Source organism: Epinephelus lanceolatus, chromosome 7, assembly GCF_041903045.1.
Source record: "Epinephelus lanceolatus isolate andai-2023 chromosome 7, ASM4190304v1, whole genome shotgun sequence".
Taxonomy (NCBI): Eukaryota; Metazoa; Chordata; class Actinopteri; order Perciformes; family Serranidae; genus Epinephelus; species Epinephelus lanceolatus.
This window is the reverse complement of record NC_135740.1, coordinates 37139168-37165396: the sequence shown is the minus strand read 5'-3', so window position 1 is coordinate 37165396 and position 26229 is coordinate 37139168. Positions and strand designations below refer to the sequence as shown.

The following is a 26229-nucleotide window of genomic DNA, read 5'->3' as shown; positions in this document are numbered from 1 at the left end:
TGCAAACCGCCTGACACAAAAGTATAAATCTGACTTTAGCCACTGTCTCTTTGGCCGGGTCCATCGAGCTTTAAATAAACCTCAGAAGTTATTTCCGCTCCCGGATATTTTAGCATCCCGAGGAGGTGTGTTTTTAAGGAGGAATGCTTGTGTAACTAGGACTCAATTCTGCCTACATCGTCAATATAGTCATTTATAGCATCTTACATGCACACCCACAATTGGCAGGGGCAACACTGTTCATCCCACAATACTCCGTAGGTTTGCACAGTAATATCATCCATGTTTTCTGCATGTATAACAGTCTTCTCACATCTCAGAGATTGCACAAACTGTCTTTTGTCGGATATGGTTGTGGAAAACATGTCAGAGAAGCAGTTGCTGAAGCAGAGTCTTCCTTTACTTTGTTCAAACCTTGGTGCCACTTTGTCCTGGCTCTTTGTTGAACATTAAAAGAACAGACACAAGGGCCCATTGCCGATCCCAATCTGTCAAGCCATCCAAAACATGAAGTTTGTGAAGTGTGCAAAAGAACACTGAAATATGCCTCCAGCTTGACTGCTGCCGGTGCGCTGCGTTTCATCTCACCTGTCTCAAAGTATAGCACACCCATCTCCAAAGCCTTCACTGTGGCAGCATCACAGTTGGAGTTGTTGTGAGATGCGTTTGTGATCAACAGATAGATGCAGCACGTGTGATATGCTAATGCAAGCTGCATCCTTTATTAGACTGAGCTGTGCCGCGTGTCTGGAGTTATCAGAAAATTGGATGTTACTGTGCATGAGAAATCATCATGTAAAGGGTTGTACTTGTACATGGAAACAGTGATGACAGAAATAAAACAACAACCAGATGGTGTCGAAGCTTTTCTTGTGCAGTAAACGCTGCAGCCTCCCCAAGGCTTTTTTCACACTTTTCACTTGTCCCATCGCAGCACCGCCCCAAAAATAAACTGCAAAGTCTGAGTAAATTTGAAAGATGCAAAAATAGTTTTCGCAAACTTGTGTTGCTCTGTCTCATTTACTGCTGTCTGACAGGAGCTTAATCAATTTGCAAAATGGGTTTGATGCACCATCCCATTAGCTCAACACAGAGACTTCAGCTCCCCAAGACTGTGAAATGTTTTTGCTAGTGACATTGGGATGTTAGTTTATACTGTGTTCACATCAAAGTATCAAAACCCTATCTGTTATCCCATCTCTGTTACATTCATTTTTAGCACAGAGGTTGGGTGTAGGCACCTACTTTTATCCTCTTGCATTTTCTCAATCCAAACTGAATTATTCAGTCTTGCATTCAGCCACTTTTTGACATTTGAGATTTATGGCCCACGTGGGTTTTTGGCCAAGGAATGCAGTTCGATATCCTCGGTCGGCATGAAGATGAATCCAAATATCACTGTTTGCCTTCATTGCTGCTCCAGTATTGATTCTTTAATGCTGTAAACCTTGACTAATGTCCTCACCCAACATGTTAGCAAGCGGCGGTCCTCTGCAGCTGCACCGTGGTTTAACTCTAGACATATGCTATCACTCTTTGTTGTGACTCCTGCTTCATTTTGCACCACTTCCAACATCTGAGGACTTTTTCTCTTGTCGTTTTTGTGGCAAAAGACCCGAGCAAAAGCTGTCTCCCTCTCTCTGCCTCCACTCCAGAGCCTGTCAAAACTAGATAAGGCAAATTGCTGGTGTCTGTGCTTTAGTCATGTCCTCCTGCCCCTCCTTTCTTCATTACAAGTGGATATGCCTTCCCCTCAATCTGCAGCTTGTCTCTATCTAGGGTAACACAGCTGATTCTTATTGGACACAGCTAGAGTTCAGCATCTCAGTATCTCGGGAGTATGCTTACTGTACAGCTCACGCACATGCCACATTTGAAGCACTGAGAGGTTTCCTGCCCACTCTTAGCCTCTATCATGGTGGATCAGTGAGAGGCTGGGTGGTATCTTAGAGAATGACACAGTGCAAAGGAGAACAAAGAAGGACAGGGTGCAATTAAGACACACTCCCACTCCTCCCCTACCAATCTCTGCACTCTCTATGTGTCACCAAGGTGACATTGCTCAGGGCGCTCCAGTTTTTTTATCAGGTATGGAGGCTTGGCCTTGCATTTGTACCATTAATCATCTCGGAAGCTGTGATGTCGGCATTAAAGCATTTTTTCCCACTACATGACTGAAATTAGCCTTTTATCAAACAAGTGATTTCTTTCTGTAATGATTCTAAGAAAGGAATCAATTGAACAAACTGTCTTCAATGAGTGAATACATGTATTCAGAAAGGTGGCCTTGTAGTGTGGGACAGAGTAGTGAGGAAATTATCAGTAAAGGAGTTGGGCAGAGTGTGTGAATAAAGCAGAGCAACGATTTCCTCTCCTCACTCAAATATTTCTGTAATGACTAAGTTTTATTTTTCGCCTTTTTTTCTCTAAAGGAAAATGGCCTTCATATTTGATCCACTTCTCTACACTCACAATCACTGTCATAATAATTTTATACACATTTTTGGATTGATTTCGATATCTTCCCATTATTGTGTGGCAAATCCATGTCACTGTCAGAGTCCAAGGCTCAGTGCTAACACATATCCTGCCCCTACCACTAAGCCCTTATGGTCCAGACACACCAAACCAACTTTAGAGCACTACCGGCAATGGAGGCCCCCTGCTGCATCCCCTGATGTCAACGTGTCTTGGACAAAAAATTGGACATGAACATACCGCAAAGACTATAGCCCACAGCCAACTGACACATACATTCTGTGCCTGCGTGAGAGGAACTCTCCACACCAGCAGACGGCAGCAGTCTTTAATTGTCATTAAAAAGGGAAACTGGAAGACCGTCTTGATGCTAGATAGCTAGTTAGCACATTAACAACACAATCTAAAGTTGACAGAACACAGAATATTTACCGTGCACCAGTGAACAATAACACAAACCATAAGGAAACATTTCTGCTAAAGAGTCTAATAGCTAAAGAAAAATCATCTTACCTTTTGTTTTGTTTGTTTTGGTCCCACTCCCTCTTGACTTTAGTTGTTTGTTCACTTTCTCTTCTTGTGCACAGAGCTTAACTGCCAATCAGAGTGATTTCATTCACAGATGGGCTCAGCCATCACGATTGCTGATTTAACATGCTGAATTGGCCAAAAAATAAAAAAGCAGACAGGGGCCGATGTGGGGCACAGAGGCGATAGACACTCACCGACGGCCCAACATTGACAGACGGCAGACCGTCAGCTTGGTGTGTCAGGGCCTTTACACCTCCATTTTTCCAATCTGGTCTCACTTTCAACTTGTGAAATATCAATGCTTGGCCAGCGTCAGACACTGATTCACCAAGTCATCCTTTAGCTGCAGTATGAAATGCACCAGGTGGTGGCATTTTATGACACTATAGGCAACTACTGTGGTATAAAGAGCAAGACAGTCCTAATAGGGCAAGGGGGAGAGGAAATAGAGGGGTCAACCAAAAAACGGACTTTCACCTGTGAGCCTGCTGTTCATGTCCCGTGTGAAACCAAAAGTCAGTGGAGTTATTTTAATAACAATGTGGTGTGCAGATATGTGTAGCATACTATGTTAACGATGTATGTCACATTACATTTCAGTGTGTTAGTAACAAATGTCCTTACTTTAAGCCAACCTTAGCTAACTAGCTAGCTAGCTAAGGTTACATTGTTATGGCTGATTTGTGCATGAAAGTCCTGTATTTTGACATATATATTCATGTTGCATTTCCTTCCTTTGTTGGCTTGTGATGCCGAAAAATTTAAGAAATGTCTGGTAGCAAAGTTGCTGCATTTGTTAGCGCTCCTCTAATATTAGTGCAGACTGGCAGAATAGGAGCACGGGTTGCTAACGTTAGCCTACAGAGCACTGCTTGTGGCCCGGTAATGAAGCAGTGTTTTTTTTGGGGGGTGTTTTTGGATCACTTGTTTGATCGATGATTGAACGAACCGGGCGCATCCATGTTTCTGTATCTCCAACAGATAGATGGTAATGTCACTGTAATACCATTATTGCCATAGTCGCATCTCTTTACGTTAATGCCATTAACGACTACTAGGGGAAGATTTTGATCTCTACCCTTTGTAACTCTGTTCCAAGGGGCAAAGGAGCACTTGAAAACATGGGGTAGGGGTAAAAAGAAAAAATGGGCTTAATTATGAGTGTTCAAGAATATGGTAAAAGCTGCTTGATGTGCAGCAACATAATGTTATGAGCTGTGTCCTTGCTGGATGTAGCAGCATTGGAGTGATCTTGTAGCAAAAGAGACAACAGATTCTCAGACTTTTTGAAAAGCCTTCTCTCACTGTGCCAAGTGAAAACAGTGACTTTTCTCTTTTACCAACTTCTAACCAAAACTCATACACGCCTCCACACATTCATCATACTAATCAATGAGCAGACACATCCCTAATGGTTGATCCATTCAGCTGCCATACTCGTACTTTGACTCAAAGTCTCCTCTGCAAAATCTGTCGAGGGAGCGCAAGCTTGTTTCAGTCTGTGCAGGAAATGGAGCTTTGCCAGATTTTATTTCTGCTTGTCTCACATAACAACAGTAGCTGTATCTTATTCATGAGAGAGTTTTATTTACAGTTTGCACCCAAACTCTGCTGCAAAATCAGAACAGAGCCAAACAAAAGTGAGAAATATTTTTAAATACATTGACTGACTGAAAAGCTATTTCAGCCCAGACGCTGCTGGAGTCCCCCTCTTCAGCCTGGGGCACCGGATAGTCGGAAGCCAAATTCCCATCAGTGCAGCGCTCCAGCTGAGACGTCCCAAGCTTGATCCTCACAACAATCATCAGCAGTAATGTGTCATGACCAAGTGTCCTTGAGGGAAGAAAACTGAACCTTAATCTGCTCACTCACTCTAAGTTGAGAGCAGCAGAAGTTGTGTGTGTGTGTGTGTGTGTGTGTGTGTGTGTGTGATAAAGATAAAAGTGAAAGAGTATAGTGTCCATACTAAGTGTGGCGTCATCATAGGGGGTAGCTGATGATTGATTAGTGTATTGAATCCATTCCATTACGCTGTGTAATAGCCTATGGTAAGACTTGTGTGTACAGTAAACTGTGATGGAAGTGTAAATAGAGAAGACCGCGGCAGCTTGCCAAAATGACCTGAGCAGTAAATGTTTTTTCTTTTTTCTTAAGCTGAACGTCAGCCAAACTGCTAGACTGCTGTACTGCTGCAACTGATCCATGTCCTACACACTGCATTAGGCTCCTGGATATTAGAGACGTCTTTGTCTTTCCTGAGAATGTTAAGGAGCTATTACACAAACAGACATTAAAATTCTAGTCAGATTACATAGTGTATTTGTTATTTGTAGCTATGTGTCTGGATGCAGCGTCAACCTTTTAGCCCAGTTAGAGGTTTCATCACACTGCGTGTTTCATTCAGTGAGCAGGCACATGGATCACAGTTCAATTAGAGTCCCAAGGTCGCGCGTTTGATGGCGTCACGCATAAAGCCGTCCCCCGGACCTATTTGTCTTTGTTAGAGGCTCATGTATAATGCTCTCGGATACAAAAGACGGATTGGTCAGATCGTCCTGTCAAGAGTCTCGCCAGACCGTGCCTTCATTTGAATTTGCCCTTCAATCAATTAAATCAATGAAAGGAACTAATCAGCGGAGGGACAAGCAGCACGGCCGCACGCTCGATTTCACATACATCGAGGGTTACGATGGCTTACGGGATAACGCTGTGGGAGAACGACATTATGTGGCCATTCAGTGGTGTCATAGATTCCCTAATTAGGACAGAGGCAGTGTGAATTCAAACAAGTTGTTGGATGTGAATAATTAAGTGCTTCCAGCATGCACTTCTTCCCTTTGATGTGTTTTTTCCCCTTTGAAGAGAGTCCCACTATATCAGTACCCCCCCACCCCCCCCCCCCCCCAAAAAAAAAAAAAAAAGCCAGTTATATCTGCCTCTTGTTAAAATATTAATCTGTAGTGAGTCACCAAATTTGGTGAGTCCTCTGTGTGATGTATGCACCGTTATTAGGGGGAAGTACACTGCACTGTATTTATGTTTACCACCTCCCTGTGGCTTGGGGAGAAGCAGCTCCCTGGCAAGTTAAAAGAACATAATTTTACATAAAATTTACTTCAGCTTTGTGTAAGGTTTTTAGGAACACATTGAAATGGTTTTATAGTTATACAATAAGTATTTGGGTATATCAGTTGGATGGATGGTCTGCTGGGTGCATTTGTGCTGTGTCCTCTCGATGCAATCATTGTCTTCACTCGCAATAACAAACAAAACTCATTTAAACCACAATTTCTTAACTTATGAAAAACATATTAGCTATGTGTCCTGGAGGCAAAGGTAAAAGGCCTATTACACCTCTGAAATAATAACTGACTTGCTGACGGACTACAATAACAAGAAGCTGTCATTAGCCCTATCCGCACGAGACTAGTATTACCTGGGGACCTCTGGTAATTTGTAATAATTGCGGAGGTCGGCTGTGATCTTAATCCCAGGCAAATCTGCCATGTCAGTCATTTGTCAAGTAAAAATTCCACTGCCAATTACCTGCCATATTTGCATCCCTGTGATTTGGTGCCGTATTTAGATTTTCTGTTTTCTCTGCGCCTCTTTCCCGGTTGAGAATTACGGGGGCTCCACTGGCAGCTATAAATTAAAGTTTTGACAGCATTTTGGGTGCAGGAGGCTCATCTCACTATGCAGCGTGGGGACTCATTTGCCGAAAGAGCGAGCTCAAATCAATCAGAGGAGAGAAGTCTCCAAAGATGATGATGAGATGAATGACGTGAATGTGTGGCAGAATCGGATCTTTTTATTTAACCCACATTTAAAGGAAAAAATGAGGTTAACACTGTACGTCACTGCACAGTGTTTTTGTGTTGTGTAGAGTGGAATCACAAATTACTGTGTGCATCATATCTGGGGATATTGTCTGTAAATTAAGTAAAATACAGATTTTGTTTATCCTGTGCGATTGTGCCACACAAAACAAAGACATGGGGGAGTTAATTTCTGAATCACATGAGGTCCCCATGTAATACTAGTCCCATGCAACCAGGGCTGTAGGTGTACTGTATTTGTTATTCATGGAGAGGATGTTGGATTATGTAAAGAGATTACGAAAGCATAATTAAACCCCCATGAATGTACTATTTTTAGTAATCATAATGATATGTGTAGTGATAGTATGTGGTATTGGAAAATATAGTGTCTAATCACTGCAGATCCAAAGGAAGGTAGTTACCTTCTTTTATTTCTGTTTCCAAGTTTGTGAAATGGCATTTAGACTGCAACCATGAGTCAGTTAGTGTGTATTAAGAGCTAAAGTAAAATAAATGTCTTAATATATTCTTGCATATTAAGCTAAATCAGCCAAATATATTTTTTCCTTGGTCATTTCATAGCAGTTAATTTCACAGTATATTTGAGAATTCACGAGTTATATTAAGTTACATTCATAATTAATGCATTAACTCACATTCATAGATGAATGTCATTAATTAATTCAGGTAAGACTTTAGTTTCTTACATGTCTTTTTTTTTTTTTTTTTTTTTTTTTAAAGGAATAGTTTTGTAAAATATGCTCATTGGCTTTCTTGCAATGAGTTCAATGAGAAGATCTATACTAGTTATAAGTGTCGAGTATGGAGGTAGAACCAGGAGGAGGCGGTTGGCCTAGTTTAGCCTGAAAGCAGAGGGAGAGGAACAGTTACAGCACGTAACTCTATCTAAAACCACTACTTGTCTTTTTTGTGAATGTTCGTGTGCGGATTAAACAAGTGAGACACAACGTTAATTAGGTAGGCATAATTTTCTCATCTAGCTCTGGGCAAGAAATCAAGTAAGCGTGCTTCCCAAATATCATACTGTTTCTTTACAGTGTTGAACAGTAGTACTGTAAGTTGAATGTATGTATTTACCTTAACTGTGTTTTTCATTTTATACTTTTAAATAGTAAATAATGAGTTCAGTATCTGTTACTGGTGTCAAACACCAATCGTGCTTTCACACTGACAAATAACTGCTGTTTTGTTTCCCAGGAATTCTTTACAAAGGCAGCGGGGAGAACCAGTTCATCTCCCTCCAGCCACCTGTGATCTCCACCGTCATGGGGAACGGGCGGCGGAGAAGCATCTCGTGCCCCAGCTGTAATGGGCAGGCCCAAGGCAACAAGCTGTTGGCGCCAGTGGCTCTGGCGTGGGGCATCGATGGAAGTCTGTACGTCGGAGATTTCAACTACATCCGACGCATCTACCCGTCGGGCAATGTCACAAGTATCATGGAGCTCAGGTAAGATCAAGACCTCGTTGTTCGGATTGTTGTAAGAGCATGTACCACCTAGTCTGGGACATTCATTGTGCAGTCTGTCCCTGGTACAAATTCAAAGGTATAAGTATAAACCATTAGGTTTGTATGAAGCAATTTCTAGTAAGTCAAGACGAAAGGACAAAAATGATACTTTATCGTAGTGTTTTGTGTTACAGTATCAAAGGAATACTTCACCCCCCAAATGACCATTTCTGTTTTACTTTCTCACCCCATGTTACATTTAATTAATGAAGTAAATTCTGTTTTTCTCACGTGTTGTTAAGTCCACGTTCTCGGGGAACCTAGACATAACATGCTGTGACTCACCACTCCTCCCACTCCCAAGGAAGGCCAGTTACACAATATTTCAGACGACAAAGTAAGCAATTTCACTTCAGAGGAGAGCAGTGCCCAAAACAACAAACAAAACGAACTCATTGACCCAGAACTTCCCTAACAAAAAACCAAATGTGAAACAAAAGACAAGTTTCTAACCTAAACTCCCACCATTCAAAACAAGAGAAAGGAACTTGGTAATGCCAAACAAAAAGGGCTACTCACTCTAACTAAAACTGCTTTAAGTGCTCTATTCACAGTGCTCGAACAAAGGAATACAAAAAACAACAACTTTTAACTCCAAAGAAGTAAACTGCAAAGCAAAATTCAATTCACTTACTGTTAACTGATCAAAAAGCTTTCCTAAATACCAAGGTTATAGCATACATACACACACAAATTTTTGCCTGCAGGTACTGCCTTCTTTGGAAGTGGCAGTGAACGAAGAATCCAAAAACTGAGAAAATTCTTGATGAATTTAAGTAAGAGGGGTTGATGTTTAACAACAGCAAACTATATCATAACATCCATTCACAAACTCTCACACAACATGTGCAGTATAATCCAAGTCTTAGTACTTCGCAGACAGACAGCCTTTTCTGATAGGGAACTGAAACTGAAACTTATGTCACTCTCTTCTTGACAAAAACCGTAATTTTACCTCACTGAACATCGGAGCTGCTGGTCAGTTATTTGTGTTATTGTGTGACTTTGGTGTTTATAGGGGTTTGTTAAGATTCACCAAAGTCACACAATAACACAGACAAACTAAACGAACAATGGCAGCGGTAGACCAGCAGCTGCCTTTAACAGCAAGGTTAAATTACTGCTTATGTCAGTGGAGTCTGGCTTTGAAGACGGCATACTGGTAGATAAGTTTCACTTTCAGTTCCACTCCCCGAAAGAAAGGGCTGTCTGTTTGTAAAGTACTGAGCATACAACTGATACAACTAGATAAATGCGAATGGGATTAAACTGCACAACTTGAGTTTATAAACAGATGTTTGTTTGTTTGTTTGTTTTTAAGATTATTTTTGGGGCTTTTTAGCCTTTAATGACAGGACAGTCAGAGGCGTGAAAGGGAAGAGACAGAGGGGACGGTATGCAGCATAGGGCCATGCCTGGAATCAAACCTTTGGCTGAAGCAACAAGGACATTGCCTTTGTAAATGAGGCAGCTGTTCTACCGACCAAGCTAGTGGGCGCCCCATAATGTTTTCATTTATTTTGACTGTTGTTGAAGGAAGACCCCTTTGCCTTCAATTCACTGAGAATTTTTTTTGTTTTTGGATTTTTTGTTCATTGATATTTATCGTAACACTTGGTGAGCAATAGATAATCAAATGGCCACGTGGAGGATGCAGTATTCCTTTAACATTATAGTGACTTAATATGTATTCATGATTTTTTTTTTGTAACTCAAGTTCAATAAGAACAAACAAAAACATGCAGCATACTGTAGGTGACCCTTAAAAGTGCTAAAATATGGACAGTTAAAGGTTCTGGATCCCACTTTACATTTCATATACATTTAGTCTCCAGTGTGGAGAGGGAAACCAAAATGGCATGGTGGACAGACTTTCAGTCACACACATCTTTCCCCCACCCATAGAAATTTGAAATCTTTTCCCTATCCATCTCCATAATTAGGAAAGACATCCTGTCTTCAGCGTGTAATTGGGATGATTTACGCCCTCATGCCAAGTTGGCTTCTCTCGGCAATGACTCTGATTCGGCCAGTTGGCTTATTTCAAAGTGGCAGATGTTGATTAAATGTACATTGGGCCATCATCCTCCATGAGACACATACATGACAAACATATGAAAACCACCCTAAAAAGCACAAAGGCCACATTGTTGGTGGGTAGTTGTACATCAAGTAGTTTGTAGGTCAACGTTCAGATTACAAGGACCAAAAAATAAAACTGATAGATGAAAATCTAAGAGGGGAAGTAATTGAAAAACATTCCTCTCTGCTCCAGGAATATGCCCACATACCTTTGCAGTGATTAGCCACTACAGAGCAGTTCTCCTGTGGGGAAATGCGTAACACTATGAATGGGAAGCAGGGTGCTGCTGTAAAGAAGCCTGCATGCTCAGCAACCCTTTCCAAGATAAATAATGGTTTAAGAAATGGTTTGTGTCTCCAAGCAACTGTTTTACTCTGTTTACAAGGAGAAAAACACAAAACACTACTATGAAAACTTGTTGTGTTAGCCAAATTAAATTCACTCTGACATAAAAGATGCACTGAGGAGAATTTTAGTTCACATTAGATGGCAGTTGCAGAGCAGATTTAAACCAGTATAGAAGAAAGAGTATAATTTTCTTTGCTTGCAAAATATCTTATTTTTTATTTGAAGCTAATCTTGTCTACACATTTAAAGAGCAAAGTGGTGTCAGTTTTTGGTATGTACTGTATGAATCATGCTTGTTGTGTAAAAGTCCAAATACTCCATATGGGACTCCCTGAGCCTCTCTCTCAAATGCTGTTAGCGTAAAGTCTGTATTTAGATTCTGGCTTCAGTAGTCAATGTAACAAGTGGTAGAATCAATATTTCAATATGAGTGGCCAAATTGAGAAGAGCAGTGGTAATGTAGGATGGGGCTTTATGAAGATAGGAGTACATATTTCCTCTCAATGGATTGTAACTCTCTGCCACAGTCCCGCCTCTCCACTTTCTGCCAAACGGATTGTCATTGCCTTTGACTTTTTCTAGTGGCTGTGTTGATTCTTCAAGGGGATACTTTGACTTTCGGAGTTTCAGCTGCTTGTTTTTGTCCTCAACGGATACTGTGAGGGAGAAATGCTAGCCTTTTAAAGCCTATAAGTCAGTCCTATGGCAATGAAACTGTCTCATTGGGCAAATAGCAGCCTTGAAAATGAGAAGTTAAAGTATCCTTTTAAGATGAACCGATTTCATTGTCTTGATTCTTTTTCCTCTCTCCCTGCTCCCTCTGTACCCTGTTGTAGAAATAAAGACTTTAGACACAGGTAGGTGTATTATCATAGTGCATGTCGCTTTAGTATTCTTTGTACATCACCATCTGTATCATCCTCTTTTTAAGTATATGGATAACTCTTTCTTTTACAGTCGCCTTTAGCACCAGTGATTACCATGTGTAATTATAACAAACCAATTATGTCTTGATTACATCTAAACAAGAGGGAGAGCGCACAGTCTTTTGGAATTTGTACAATGTGACTTTTTTCACAAAACTGCTAAAACACACTGCGGCCTTTTACATATTTAAATAATTTCTAGGTATACGTTTTTAAAAAACAAGGGATTTGATGTAAATATACAATCAACATGCATGTTCCTAGTGTGATGTAGTTTGATGCAACAGCGCTGCAATAAGCAGAACCATTGTGAAGCCTATAATTACATTTACAGTGATGGTGTTTGGCAGATGCTCTTATCCAGAGGGGCTTACACAACTGCTTTGTATTCATGATTAAGACAACAGCATCAGATCAAGTGAAGATGCACATTGGTGGCAATTTGGTTGTCCCAGTGATTAACAGGACCGCAAGCACCAGAGGTGCTACACAGAGTAAACTGGAGCAACTTTGTTTAGCTGGTTGTCAAGGCGGTGGCGGTGTATCCTGCGTGACAATGGCTTTATTCTAAATGAATGCGTGCTTTTTAAATTAATTTAAAACCTCAACTAATTTGCTTGATTCATCCGCTCAAAGTAGCAGCAGTGTCCTCCAAGTTTTACTAAAGGGAGTATTGTTTCCCCTTTGTGTAATTCTACCTGCTCTGATCAGATGCAGTACAGTTTTGATCGATGCCTGTATCAGAGTATTTCCTTGTAAGCTCAACATGACCACGAGAGAAGATAAATAAAGCTTGGAGTGCTTCTTATCAGTCACCAGAATAAATTTTGTTTTGATTGTCCTCCAGAGGTCGTTTGTGTAGCTCTGATGATGTAGGATAGATGACCGCAACTGTTTAGATCTCGGTCGGTCTATGTGACTTATGTTTCCTGTCAGGTTGTTTTTTTTTGAACCTTGAAGGGATAGTTTGGATCTCTCAAAGGTACTTATTCAAAGTCAGTACAGTAGATGTCGGTCAGCACGCCGTCAGTGTGGAGAAGCAGGCTGGGATGTGACATGGAAGTTAAGCAATCTACTGCTGTGGACGGGGACAGCAGCAGAATGTAATTTAGCCACCTAAAAAAGTCAGACAGTTTAAGTGTATGCTGTATTTATAATATTTCCACAGCTTTACCTTATACTTTATCTTACCTACAGTGATTTCCAAAGGGAAAACAAAGCTGCTGTATTACTCTCTTCAAAGCCAGACTCCATTAAGAAATACAGTGATTTAACATCACTGAACACAGGAGCTGCTGATCTAACGCTGCCTCAATCAGTTAGTTTGTTTGTGTACTGTGTGACTTTAATGTTTTAAGTCACACAGTACACCAAAGTCATACAGAAACACAAACAAAGCAACTTATCTGGTCAGTGATAGACCCACAAGTCCTGTGTTCAGCGAGCTAAAATTACTGTTTTGGTCAATGGAGTCTGGTGACTTTGGGGAGAGCATAGATAGGTAACTAAAGCTGTTGACTGCTTCACGATTGAAAAGGGCTCTAATACACTGTAGCACACTGACTATGGATGAGTACCGCATACAACTCACTTTTCTTCTTTTCTTTGTCGAGGCACCAAAGGAAAAAGAAAAGTGTTAACATAACCACACCAATTGAGAAAATAGAAGCAAATTTAACTTGCTGCGTGTTTCAAAAGAGCCTTGTAAAAGGTGAAAGATGTTTCTTCGGGCTGCATGTAGACAAAAAAGTGTAGGAGTTATTTTAGGGCATTCACGTGGCTGTGTCTTTTACACGTTTGTAACATATCTTGTATGACTTGCTTGACGCACAAGTTGACACAGCACATTGTTGAGATTTGGGAGTGTGTGCCCCTCTGCCAGCCAACGTATCACTACTGTACATCTGTCTTGACATCAGAAGCTTCACAAAGGTTTGATTTATGGCAGGACTGCATAATATCATACAGGTGTTTCATTTATTGTGTCCGCCCCCTGCAGGTTGACTGTAAAAGAACGGGCTACTAATGTACGCCTTGCTGAATTCCTAATAAGAACTTGATGGCAGCCACCTATTTTGGACATTTACTTTGACTCATAATAGCTGACAAGTTTTATGACTCCATCTTCATCATTTTATAAAGATGTTTCATTGCCACATTTATTTTGCCGTCACATTATCCCACTTTCAAAGCCAACCAGTATTGACTGAAGTACCATTAAGCTGGAGTACAACCAGAGAAGCCATGTTTACGACTGCACTGTAAAGCGAGCTATTTTTCATGTTAACTGCCTCTGTTTTTAGCTCTTTAATGACACTTAAGCACCTGCTATGTATCAACTCTGCCTTAACTGAAAAGGTTAATGCAATAGTTTTTCAGTATTTTGAATTTGTTTACAAGAGACTGTTAGAGAAAATGGTAATTTAATTGGCTTTCTTCAAACCTAAATATCAGTCAATCATGTGTTGTAAAATCTTTTGATTCCTAATCCTTGACACATTTGCTCTCTGATTCACGGATCCATTATGAGACGGTAAAAACAATGCCGATGAGCAGAAACAGATGCGAAGCCATTAGTTGTTGCACTTTGTTAACATAAGCCAGTCATTTCTGTAATTTCCAAAGGCTTTTCCCCGCAGGGGAGTGATAACAAATGAAATGATCTGGCACACAAGTTGTCATTTCTGCTTTGTAAACTGGAAGCCCACTGCAGTGGTTTCCTGTTAAATTCTGTTTGACTTCCATCTTTTTAACCGTCTGTTTCACATTCTTTTATTGTATCATTCACAGAGGCTCAGTTCTTATTTTGTCCACTGTGGAAATGATTCAGTTTTTCACAACATTAAAAATTAGATATTATTTCTCTCTTCAGTTCATTATCCACATGCATGAGAATGTTGCCACTAATTTTAAGTTGATAGAAAGGTTTATATTTCCAGCTGCAGCTGGACTGGAAAAAAACAAGTTACACTTAATCATCCATTTAGGGTGTGTTTTAGAAAATAAGCTTAAATGCTAAACATAATCTGATTGAACATTGGCATTAACTTTCTGTCATTTCCCTTAATGCAATTAAAAAGAAATGCACAAGTCCAAACAAGGTTCCCTAATTCTATTTCACTCTGATAGTATGCAGGACTTGCTATTGGTATTAAAATAATACACCTTTCTAAATTACCTAGAATGTTCTATTTCTTAAGTGTTTATCAATCTGCTCAGCTTAAAAAAATCTAATGTATAGTGAAGACAATGTTCGCTCTCTTGAGATGTGTAATGGAATCAATAATGATCTTGACTCTAAATGTTTAATTTGGAGGGAAAATAAGGCTTGGGGTCAGCTGGGTTTTGCAGGTTGTTTCAGATATCTTACAGAGATTATTGATTCAGATCACTTTAAGGGTAAATTAGCTCCATTAAAGGACTATTTGGCTGCACTGTGAGAAAAGGGCATTAAGAAAACCTCAGTGTATGCAAAATGAAGAAACAGTATATAACTGAGTTATTATCTTGAATGCAGTAACAACCCGGCACACCGGTATTACCTGACAACTGATCCAGTAAGTGGCCAGCTGTACGTGTCGGACACAAACTCCCGGAGGATCTACCGACCGAAAACCTTAAGCGGGACCAAGGACCTGCAGTCGAACGCAGAGGTGGTAGCAGGGACCGGGGAGCACTGTCTGCCCTTTGATGAGAACCATTGCGGCGATGGAGGCAAAGCACCAGAGGCCTCTCTTACTGGACCCAAAGGTATCGTTGAAACTAATGAAGATGTTGTACTCAAATGGAGGGGTGGGGCGCACTGATGGGTCTCTCAGTCAGGAAGTGGCAACTGCTAAATTTTAATTTATGTGCGCCATTGGGGTCTGGGCCAAGTCTGGGCCTGCTGAGTTTAATAGATTAATTTTAGTTTAGATCATGTGATGAAGGAAAAGCAAGCAGGACTGGCAACTGCTGTTTCTCAGTTTAGATTGTTTAGGTGTGAACTGTAGCTTGTTGGAGAGATCGGCCGTAGAGATGACTGCTTTCTTTTGAATATAATTGAACTAGATGGCACTCAGCTTGTGGTGCTCAAAGTGCCAAAAAAATAATACATTTGAAAAACACTCTCTTCTCTCTCTCCAGAAATCATGACCTGATTATCTACATAATTCCAGGTTCACACAGACATAACAAAATGAAACTAAAATATATTTTGAAGCATTTTTTCATTTTCAAGGACTTCACTCAAAGCAAATAGGCTAATCTGTTTTCTAACATACATTTTTATTGAACATAAATAGATGATGTGATCAGTGTCCCTCTATTCAGTGATGGGTTTTTTATTAAACTCTTTTTAGGTGTAACTCTATTAAATCCTCAACAAAACATTTGAATGTCATTTGAAGTGCAATCAAACAATGCTTGCTGGAACTTAAGTTTCACTTTCAGTTTTTGGAGGAGCCATGTTTAGTTATGTTGAGTTTAGCCATGCCAACACAGGCCTACTGGTTTTGCCAGGGTTTTAAGAGTAAGGCAAATCTAGCGGTCAGGAAGAAAGGAGAGAAAGAGGTTCCCACGGTCGCGCCACAAGATGGTGATGCTGAGGGAGTTCTGATTCTGAGAAAATACATTATAATGACTTGATGAACAAAACCTAAAATATAACACATCATTTTGTTGTTTGTATTTCAAGGACTTTTTAAGCACTTTGTTGAAAAAGGGGCTATTTTCAAGGTTTTCCAGGACGTGATTTTTTTTCTACCTCAAAATTCAAGCACCTTGTGAGAACCCTGTAATCCACAGACCTTGTTGTGAGCAGTTTTATGTAGGAACTATTTCTTTCTACCAAATGACACCCACCAACTGTATCACCAGGCAGAAGGATGCTGCATCTACTGCTAGCTCACCTAGCACCACAAAGCTAGCTAACGTTACAGCTTAGCCAAGGACGATGCCATCAACAATTACATCTTGTGCTGTCATAAATAGGAGCCTCTTGTCTGAGTAGATGCACGCTTTTGTCTGCATGATGATTTGGTTGGCAGACGTAGTTCCAAGAGAGAAAATAGTTTCTACATGAAACTACTCACAACAAGATCTGTGGATTATTTTGAGTAACCAGGTCATGATTTCTGGAAAGAGACATTGCTCAAGTTTTTAATATTATAAATTTTTTTTGGCGCTGGAAGCACCACAAGCTGAGTGCCATCGAGTTCAATTATATTGGAGAGAAGGCAGACATCTCTACGGCTGATATCTCCAACACTCTGCAACTCACACCAAAACAATCTCGATTGATAAATAGCACTAAAGTAAAATGTATTTTGATTTTGGGGTGAACTGTCTTTTTAAGGCTTTATACTGCTGCTGCCTATCAGAAAGTTATTGTTGTTTTAACCTCCAGAAAAATAATGCATAATTTATTCAGCATAATTGGATATTCCTGTAAATATCCTTTAAAATTGCGAGTTGATCCTTCGAGATGCTTTTCTCAAACAGCTCTTGTGAAAGTAAAGTCTCCAGTCCTTTAAAGATTCAAGTGACAGCCATCCACAAGTTATACCCGCTATGCACAACGTGTTGTCCACATTCAAATAGCACATGGCCATTTGTGCCATTTGTGGTTGGATTGCTCACTTTTCCATAAATTCTTCTGGATGAAAAGGCTGAGATGAATTGTTTTGCGCTAGTTGCCCGCTCTGAATGCCAACTGCAATAGCTCAGCTTTAGCTGGGTGATAAAGGCTTGAGTGAAGGCAATCTGAGGGAGCGACTCTAATGATGGAGTGGGTGGAAGCCGGGACCAGAGAAGAAACAGCAGATGGCTCCATTTTTTTTTCTGCTCTCAGACATTTGGTGAACTCTGCTCAAATGTGACACTTTTCATCTGTCTGAGAATCTCAGACTGTCAAATCGCCAGCTCCCAAGGATTCACCGTGGGCTCCCTCAACTCGTAAATGTTTTAGCAGAAAGCAATCTTGCGCAGACCTAGCTACAGGTCAAACCAAACCACTCACCTTCCATAGAAGCTTTTAAAGACTTCATTGAAAAAGAAATCATGCTCTGGGGGTAAAACTGAAGTTAAAGTTTATTCAAAACATTTTAAAACCCTCCAGAAACTAAAGAATGTTTCACTCTACAAATATGCTCCTGAGATTAGCCGCTCTCACTCCGTAGAATCAAACCCAAAACCACATGGTGTTAAAACCAACATGGGGAATGAAAAAATAGTCTCCCTGCATGTGAGTTATGATTGAAGTCCCATAGGTGCTGGTCTCTATTAAGCAGCACGGCGACGCAGAGTGATGTGGAGGTTGGCGTGGCCCGTTAATGTATTTTCCCAGTTTGGGACAAATGGTTATTGCAGTGCCACACTGGCTCGGCTGCGACTTAAAACTCTGAGCTGACACTCAATCATTGAGACAATTTAGTCCACAGTTGTCACCATGGCAACTGCCTGTCTTTCACCCCTTTCATCTAAAATTGGCCGAAGCTGTCATTTCCGCTCCCTCGCTCATTCATTTCTCAAATGGTGTGCAGATTGTTGATGATTGCCGATGTCAAAAAACCTCCAAAACGCACCACTCATTGACATCCCCACCTCATGAGGTCCTTTTTTTAGAGGGGAGGGTTACAAGACGCGGCGAGTGCATATGTACCGTATGAATACAGCCTTTCCCACTTCTGCCTGAGAAATTATTTAATACCAGAAAAGCAACCCGTGAATTATTGATGGCTGTGCTTTTTGCAGTGACCTGAATAATGGGAAGGCAAGCTTGACACATGTATCCATCGTGTTCCGTCCACTGAGTCATGCAAGCAGAGATGCCGCATATCTACCATGTTTTGCTGTTATCACAAGTTTTTTTTTTCCTTTCTCTTCTTTTCTCCTTTTCCCCTCCCTCTCTCACCTGATGTCAACAGGCATCGCTGTGGGCAAGAATGGCCTGATTTATTTTGTTGATGGCACCACAATCAGGAAAGTGGACCAGAACGGCATCATCTCCACTTTCCTCGGTTCCAACGACCTGACATCGGCTCGCCCTCTGACCTGTGACAACAGCATGGACATCAATCAGGTGACTTCTACACAAATGTGCCAGACAGTTGTTAACCCGGCCTGTATGCTCGCACAGAGCATGTCACAGCGCCACCCTGTGCCCCCACCCCTCTAACCCTCTTTCAGTGTGCTCACCCATGACTCATCATTGATATGCAGCGTTATATAACCGCATATATATTACATATGCAGTATAACCCGTCTTTTCATGAATAATAATCTTTCTGGGCAACCGGTTTTGGAGTAAGAGGAAAAGTTGCAGGTGCTTTTTTTTTTTTTCTTTTTTTTTTTTTTTTTAATTTACCTCATCATCCATATTATTATTAACAGTTCCCAAACTCTTCAGGACGAGGTAGAGGAGTTGTTTAGCATGCTGCTCTATCCGTCTGGAACCTTCTGCAATTAAATTCTTTAAAAAAGTGGTCTCTTTCCAGGAATTTAAATCATTGCTGCAGAAACTGTGCGCTCTCTTCTGCCTGCTATTTGGGAGATATCACAATCTGGATGTTTTAGTGTAATTCATTTATTGTTTGATAACATTAGATCAGTCTTACTCTCTATATTGATGGTCAGATGGTTAAATTGCCCTCGGGTTGATTTTAAAGTTCGTCTTCAAGGATGTTATCTCCTAAATGATTCTTTCTGGCAATTGTATTTATGGTTTTATAATCCCATTTTTGTTAAATTCTGATCCAGGGAGATATTTTCTGTTATCTGTTTAATGATGTTAGCTTTGTGCATTGCTGCCCCTCTTAGCCAGGACACTTTAAAAATAGAGAATCTTAATCTCAGTGAGGATTTCATGGTTTAATAAATGTTAAATAGACAACAGGCATTTAACTGACAGATCTTATCCGAAGTAACATACGCTGACATTAGTGGAATAAGCTCCAATTCCTAGAACACCAACACTATAAGGTGCTTGGTGAAGAAAGAACTGAGATGATTTTTTTGCTTTCAACTCCAAAAGAGCAGAGCATTTTCTCTGAAAGTACAGGGGGGAAATGTGCACTAGGAGGAAGATGTGATTTAGGCAGGAAGTGGAGACATGAAGTGTTTATTGAGAAGATGAGTTTTCAGGTCACGGCAGATGATATGGAGGGAAGAATAATTACTCAGTTTGGGGGGCTTGTTTTGATGTGGCTGGAGCTGAATTAGTGTTTAGTGTTCCACTAGAAATACTCAGGATTGAGGACACTTGCACCATACATGATAATGAAGCAGCAAGCGGTAGCGAGTTCGCCGCACATAAAACCTTTTCTTCAGCAGCACCTGAAGACGGCCGGCTTTGTCCCACAAAAATTTACTAACTCCCTGTGAATGAGGTGACATAAAAGCGGCACCCTGGCCTTGCACAATAGGTTACGGCATTACAATACCATGACACTTTATCCAACGTAGAAGTGCAGCTCCCAGCACTTAAACATTAATATCCCTGCTCATTTCACTCTTTTAGAGTTTTGAGATCTGCCTACAGAAGAATAATGAAGAAATAAAAAACCAAAAGGCTTTTATCACCTGAAAATGGATGCGTCTACAGCATCCTCTATTTCCTGTTTCTGCAGCAGGTGAATTCTTAAGTGTATTGGCTGTTGAGAGTGAAACTGCCACAGGATCAGGTTCTCTCACCTCTTACATGTGTGCACCAGACATAACAGTGCTTTTTTTGGTTGGTTTGTTTTTTTAACTAACCAATTTACATTTTAATTAGATTTCTGATGTTCAAATGCAGATCAGCTTACAAAGAGACTGCAAACAAAACACTTCAAAAGTAGATAGGAAGGACTGCAACAGTCAAAACCAAATGACCCCGACAGCAGATAGCACAAATATTCTTGTGTCCTTTTGAGAGGTGAGATAATAATAGAAATGCATTAAAGCAAATAAGAGCCAGGGAGGAAATTTAACAGTGTTTTTAAGCAGCCTAAGAATTTGTTTTAATGTAAACAGAAGAGAAAGCAATCTGTGTTTGTGTGTGGGTGAACATGAAGGGAAAGAACATAAGAGAACATGAAGACAAAGGATTAAGCTTGTCACTTTTTGCTAATTAACCAAGTCATTTGGTCTGAGCCAATAAAGACATGGTTTTGGCGAGACCGTATGATCCTCAGGCATCCCAGCTAGAGAATTGGCTCAGTGCAGCTTAACTAGTGGCAGCCTTGAAGGCAGTTTGTTGCACTATTATTTACCCTGTGGAAAAGCGCAGTTCGGGGGCAGTTTGACAGTTTTAATGACAGTTATGTATTTAAAGGCCAAGCCAGTCATTTGTGCTGTTACAAATAAGCTCTTTATTCACTGACACATTTCTGACAAGCAGATTGTAGTAGTTGGCCGGGGTTACGGCTTCAGATTGTAATATCGACTTGTTGTTTTTCCAAGATGTGGTTAATGCTGCTGTTTCTTTTAAACGTGTGAAATATTTTAAACTTAATTTGATTCAATTTGATATACTTAATTGATCACCTAATGGGGTGCTCCAGCATCAGTTAGTATGCATGCTCAGGGTTATTTTGGCAGCTGTGCTATAGCTATGCAGGGCATGCATAACCCCCTGGAACTTCACTTGGTTTTAAATCTCAGTAGCAGCATGATAAAATGTAAATGTTTAGAGGGGAGGAGGGCATAATAGGGAATTATCTTAACAGTCACTGTGGCCAGAATTATCCCTTAAATTCATGTATCAGCAGTGCTAGCACAAGAAGATAAGCACTAATCTTACATCCCAAAGGTATTAGAAATATTTATTTTTTTCCCTTTAGGCCAATTGAAATTATATATTCTAAGACAAGCTAGCATAATGTAAAGAGAGAGCGCCCTGCAGCTAAAATGGCAGCTTTAATTCCTGCACCAGCCAATGTCTTAATAGTCAACTAGATATATTGCACCTGTTGAGAACAATGGATAAATGTAATCTTCTACGAGGACATAAATTGCCTGTCTGAGGCCAGCAAGACAGAGAATGGCTCGTAAGAGCAGGACATGGTGTGTTTATAGTTTAATTACAGTTTAAGTCAATCTGTATATCAGCCTATTCATGACTATAATGAAGATTTATTCATGCCTTCTTAAATGTAAACTGTTTATAAACACGCTCGCCATTCTCTCATTCAGCTTTTGTCTGCTGCTTACGTTTTAGCACCTGGTCACTACCTTTTAATAAAGCCCCAACCTCACCTGAGCTGTGGGGATACATGCTTATAAACATCCAGGGCACAGACAGTAAGAATATTTAAGAAAATACAGGCAGAGGGCAGAGTCTCTACAGAAAACTACACCACCACACACTTCTAGTGGGTCATAAATGATGATTGAGAGAAATTACTTACTGTTAATTACTGTATGAGTCTGTATGTTGCATTGTAGGAAAAAAATCTGTAAAATTCTTTAAATTAAATATGTTCTGTTATAATGTCACTATTTTATCCTGCTTGCTAATTGTAGCCCATGCACCATGCAAATTTGGAATATGCTGTTCATGAGCATGTGAGCTGGGCTTATGTTTGCATCACTGTGGCATTTTAGAAAAATTGATGTTTATTTAAACAATTTGTGGCTCATGATTATTTTGAGTGACCAGCTATTACCTCTGATTTCAAATGTGTAATTTGAGATAATAATGTTAATGTGCATTTCAGGTGATTCTGGAGTGGCCCACAGACCTCGCAGTTAGCCCCATGGACAACTCGTTATTTGTCCTGGACAACAATATCGTGCTGCGCATCACAGAGAACGGTCAAGTGAGCATTGCAGCTGGCCGACCTCTCCACTGCCCGTTGGCTGGACTGGAGCGCGGTGTGGCTGGCGGTCAAAGAGCCCAGTTAACTCCTATAGAATCTGCCGTTGCCATTGCCATATCCTACCATGGAGCCATCTACATAGCAGAGACAGATGAGAGAAAGATGAGCAGGATCCGAAAAGTTTCTGTGGATGGTGAGATAACGCATTTGGCCGGGTCTCCCTCCGACTGCGATTGCAAGAATGATGCCAACTGTGACTGTTACCAGACAGGGGACGGCTATGCCAAAGATGCGAGGCTCAATGCTCCATCTTCTTTAGTGGCAGCTCCAGATGGAACACTCTACGTGGCAGACCTGGGCAACATCCGCATCCGGGCCATCTCTAGAAATGGGCCAACTTCCAGTGCCAATACATATGAGGTGGCTTCCCCTGATGCCCAGGAGCTGTATGTGTTTGACAGCAATGGCACCCACCAGCACACTGCGAGCCTGCTCACCGGTGACTTGAAATACACTTTCAGCTACAGCACAGAGAACGACATCACAGCTGTTACTGACAGCAGTGGCAACACTCTGAGAATCCGGAGAGATCCTAACCGCACGCCGGTGCGTATCGTCGCCCCTGACAACCAGGTGATCTGGCTGACCATGGGCACAAACGGCGGACTGAAAACACTCACAGCACAGGGCCAGGAACTAGTGCTCCTCACTTACCATGGCAACAACGGCCTGCTGGCTACAAAGACATCAGAGATTGGCTGGACAACTTTCTACGAGTAAGTATAATAGAAACTGGCAGGAACATTCTGAGGAAATCTTAACATCACTTGCAATAGTCAGACTGATTTAGATCGCAATTCATTTAAACCCTCTGCATCTGGAACCTGCCCATGGTACAAATTAAAACACGCCTCCTACTGTGTGCATACTAATGCAAATTATGTAAAACAAATGCACTTTGCATCCTGGCAGATAATGTTGTGTTTAGGAATTTCAAAAAAAGTATTCCCTGCGTCTCAGGATGAGGAGACAGTTTTAACAGCCTTGCAGTTAAATGATTTATTAATCTTTTCTTTGAGCTCGTCACCTGCTACTGAAGTTAGTTTGACACTAATATTTATTTTCCTTTTTTAATTTCAAACTAAAACCTCAAGTTATGAGGTTCAAAGACAAACTGTTTTCTATGTGTGTACTTGCATGTGTGTAACCCAGCGTGCGTTCTGTCTCGTCTCACAGCTCAGTACAAGTTTACTCTATAATTGGTAGCCGTACTTACTGTACCTGCACACTGCTGTAGGGTGCACATTTAATTGAAACCTAATTATAAAAATTGCCTCAGATCTGTAAAATAGCCTAGTTAAATTAGACTTTAATAACTTTTTCTTATTATTTACTTGACTAAACCATGTGTATCACGTGTTCAATAATGATATATAAATAAATAATATCGCAGCTAGCAGAGGTGGAGCAACAGTAGTGTTATGATAGTGAGTTGTTTTGACATGCACACGTTTCAAAAAGTAAAGCTGAACAAAATAAACTCATGATGTTTCGCTGTAATAAGCCACCTGGACTCTCTATCATAACGACACTTGATTTTGGTAGCATGGCCTCTCAGTGATTGAATTTTTTCTCCCTTGTGTAATTTGCTGTCATGTCACATTATGCCATGAATGATCTCCCTACTATAACTAAAAAAGCAAAGCATTCAGTCGAGATTATAATGACACATCAGTCATCCAAATAATTGAATTCATTACAAGTGAGTTGTTTTTTTTCTTTTCTTCTATAAAACTGATAGCTGACGAGATATGTCATTCTCCCATATCAAATATTTGGATTGCGCCTTGGGTTGATACAGACGGCCCTTCACTTATGCTCTGGAAATTACACATATTAAAAAAAAGAAAGAAAGAAAGAAAAAAAATGTGACAGTCGATGGTCTTACTCAACAAGTACGAAAGAGCTGATAATTGAATGCACTGTGGCACTGAGAGCCGTCACACATACACATCAATGCTCTGTTCTTTTTGTCAAACAGCTATGACAGTGAAGGACGCCTAATGAACGTGACGTTCCCCACCGGAATGGTGAATAACTTGTACACAGACATATACAGTGCTTTGACGGTGGATATAGAAAGCTCGATGACAGAGGAGGAAATCAGCATCACCACGAATACCTCAACCATCCGTGCCTTCTACACTCTGGCTCAGGGTAAGGCCGCGGCGCTCATCTCCCAGACTCAGGCAGCTATTTTGTAAGCGGTTATTTGTCATTGTTTCGGGGGTCGCCGGGGCAATGTTGAGTAAGCTTAAGTCGTGTATCATTACAGCTTAGAGGGTCTGACAGATGACAGTGTAAATGATTACTCTCTCAGTGTGTGGGTTTGGGGTGTCAGGGAGACACATCAACCTTGTATCTAAATGGTTTCTACTCCTCTGCCAGACCCAGATGGTCCAGTTATTTCAGCACATCATTCACACTAATCCTTTTCATCTGAAAATTGTCCAATATGAAATACTAAGGACTTAAAGCATAATTAAGTACAACCAATAATTACCTGGGCAGACTGTCAATAGCATTAATTCCAGTGTGTAATTACTTATTCCTCTGTTCTCAGTTGCTTTTTTTTGGTCCACTTTTTGTTTACTATCATTAGACCAATGTAGAAGCAGCTATCAAGTGGGCTTTGACAACTCGCTGAGGATTACCTATGCCAACGGGATGGACACCCACTACCAGACAGAGCCCCACATCCTGGCAGGAGCTGCCAACCCAACTGTAGCCAGACGCAACATGAGCTTGCCAGGGGAGAGTGGGCAAAACTTGGTTGAGTGGCGCTTCCGCAAAGAACAAGCCAGAGGGAAAGTTATCGTGTTTGGACGCAAGCTTAGGGTATGTTTGATTTTGTTTTGTTTTTTTTTTTCTCTCTCTCTCTCTCTTCCTTGTGGCACATGCAAGGGATCAGCATCCCATGAATATAATTTCCTGTGGCCTTGCTTACCTCAGTGGTAGATAGAGTATGGCAGTGCCTCTTTAAAGGGACAGTTCACCCCATAATCAAAAATACATATTTTTCCTCTTAGCAGTATTGTATTGGTGTGACTTCTCAGGTGTTGGACAGTATCAGCTGTAGAGATGTCTGCCTTCTCTTAAATATAATAGAACTTGATGGCTCTCAGCTTGTTATGCTCAAAGCACCAAAAAAAAAAAAAAATAAATATATATATATATATATATATATATATATATATATATATATATATATATATATATATATATATATATATATGTATGTATATGTACACATTTGAAAAACTTAACAGCAATGTCTCTTTCCAGAAATCATGACTCAGTTACCCTCTTCACAGACCTTGTTGTTATTTTACTTTTATTTAAAGTGCATTAAAGCAGGAAAGCCTGACTGAGATTAAAAGTTGCACAAGTGTCCTGGCCTAGACAGGCAGCAGCACATGAAATAAAATGGAAAAAAAAAAAAAATCCGAAATCACAGCATACCAAGAAATCAGGTCGGCATATCCTGGATTGGTAGAGGCATATATTCAGTCAAAGCATCTACAACCTGATGCACCTTCCTCCAACTCCTTCAATCTACTTTTGAAATCACTTAAAGAGAACAGCTCCCAAAGACCCAAATCACTCTGCAGCAGATTCTAAGCTGCAGGGGCAGCATACCTAAAAGCCCCGTTTCCCATTTCAAGTCCAACTTTGG

General features: G+C 40.6%; 1 protein-coding gene and 1 long non-coding RNA gene across 8 annotated transcripts in view; one reads left to right on the top strand and one right to left on the bottom strand.

Annotated features, from left to right (window-relative positions):
* The window catches only part of LOC117261067 (teneurin-3), a 193694-nt gene that overhangs the window by 155301 nt on the left and 12164 nt on the right, over positions 1-26229 (top strand). For 4 of the 6 annotated variants that reach the window (XM_033633281.2, XM_033633280.2, XM_033633278.2 and 1 more), the window contains 7 exons: positions 8049-8298; positions 11626-11646; positions 15233-15465; positions 18621-18775; positions 22392-23269; positions 24535-24710; positions 25156-25391. In XM_033633281.2, the coding sequence (XP_033489172.2) occupies positions 8049-8298; positions 11626-11646; positions 15233-15465; positions 18621-18775; positions 22392-23269; positions 24535-24710; positions 25156-25391 (1949 nt within the window). The remainder of the gene's footprint in view (positions 1-8048; positions 8299-11625; positions 11647-15232; positions 15466-18620; positions 18776-22391; positions 23270-24534; positions 24711-25155; positions 25392-26229) is intronic. The other 2 variants (XM_033633282.2, XM_033633279.2) reach the window with 1 other exon arrangement.
* The window catches only part of LOC117261071 (uncharacterized), a 30095-nt gene continuing 22482 nt past the window's right edge, over positions 18617-26229 (bottom strand). For both annotated transcript variants that reach the window (XR_004502007.2, XR_013491841.1), the window contains exon 8: positions 18617-18747. This is a non-coding gene — a long non-coding RNA (uncharacterized LOC117261071). The remainder of the gene's footprint in view (positions 18748-26229) is intronic.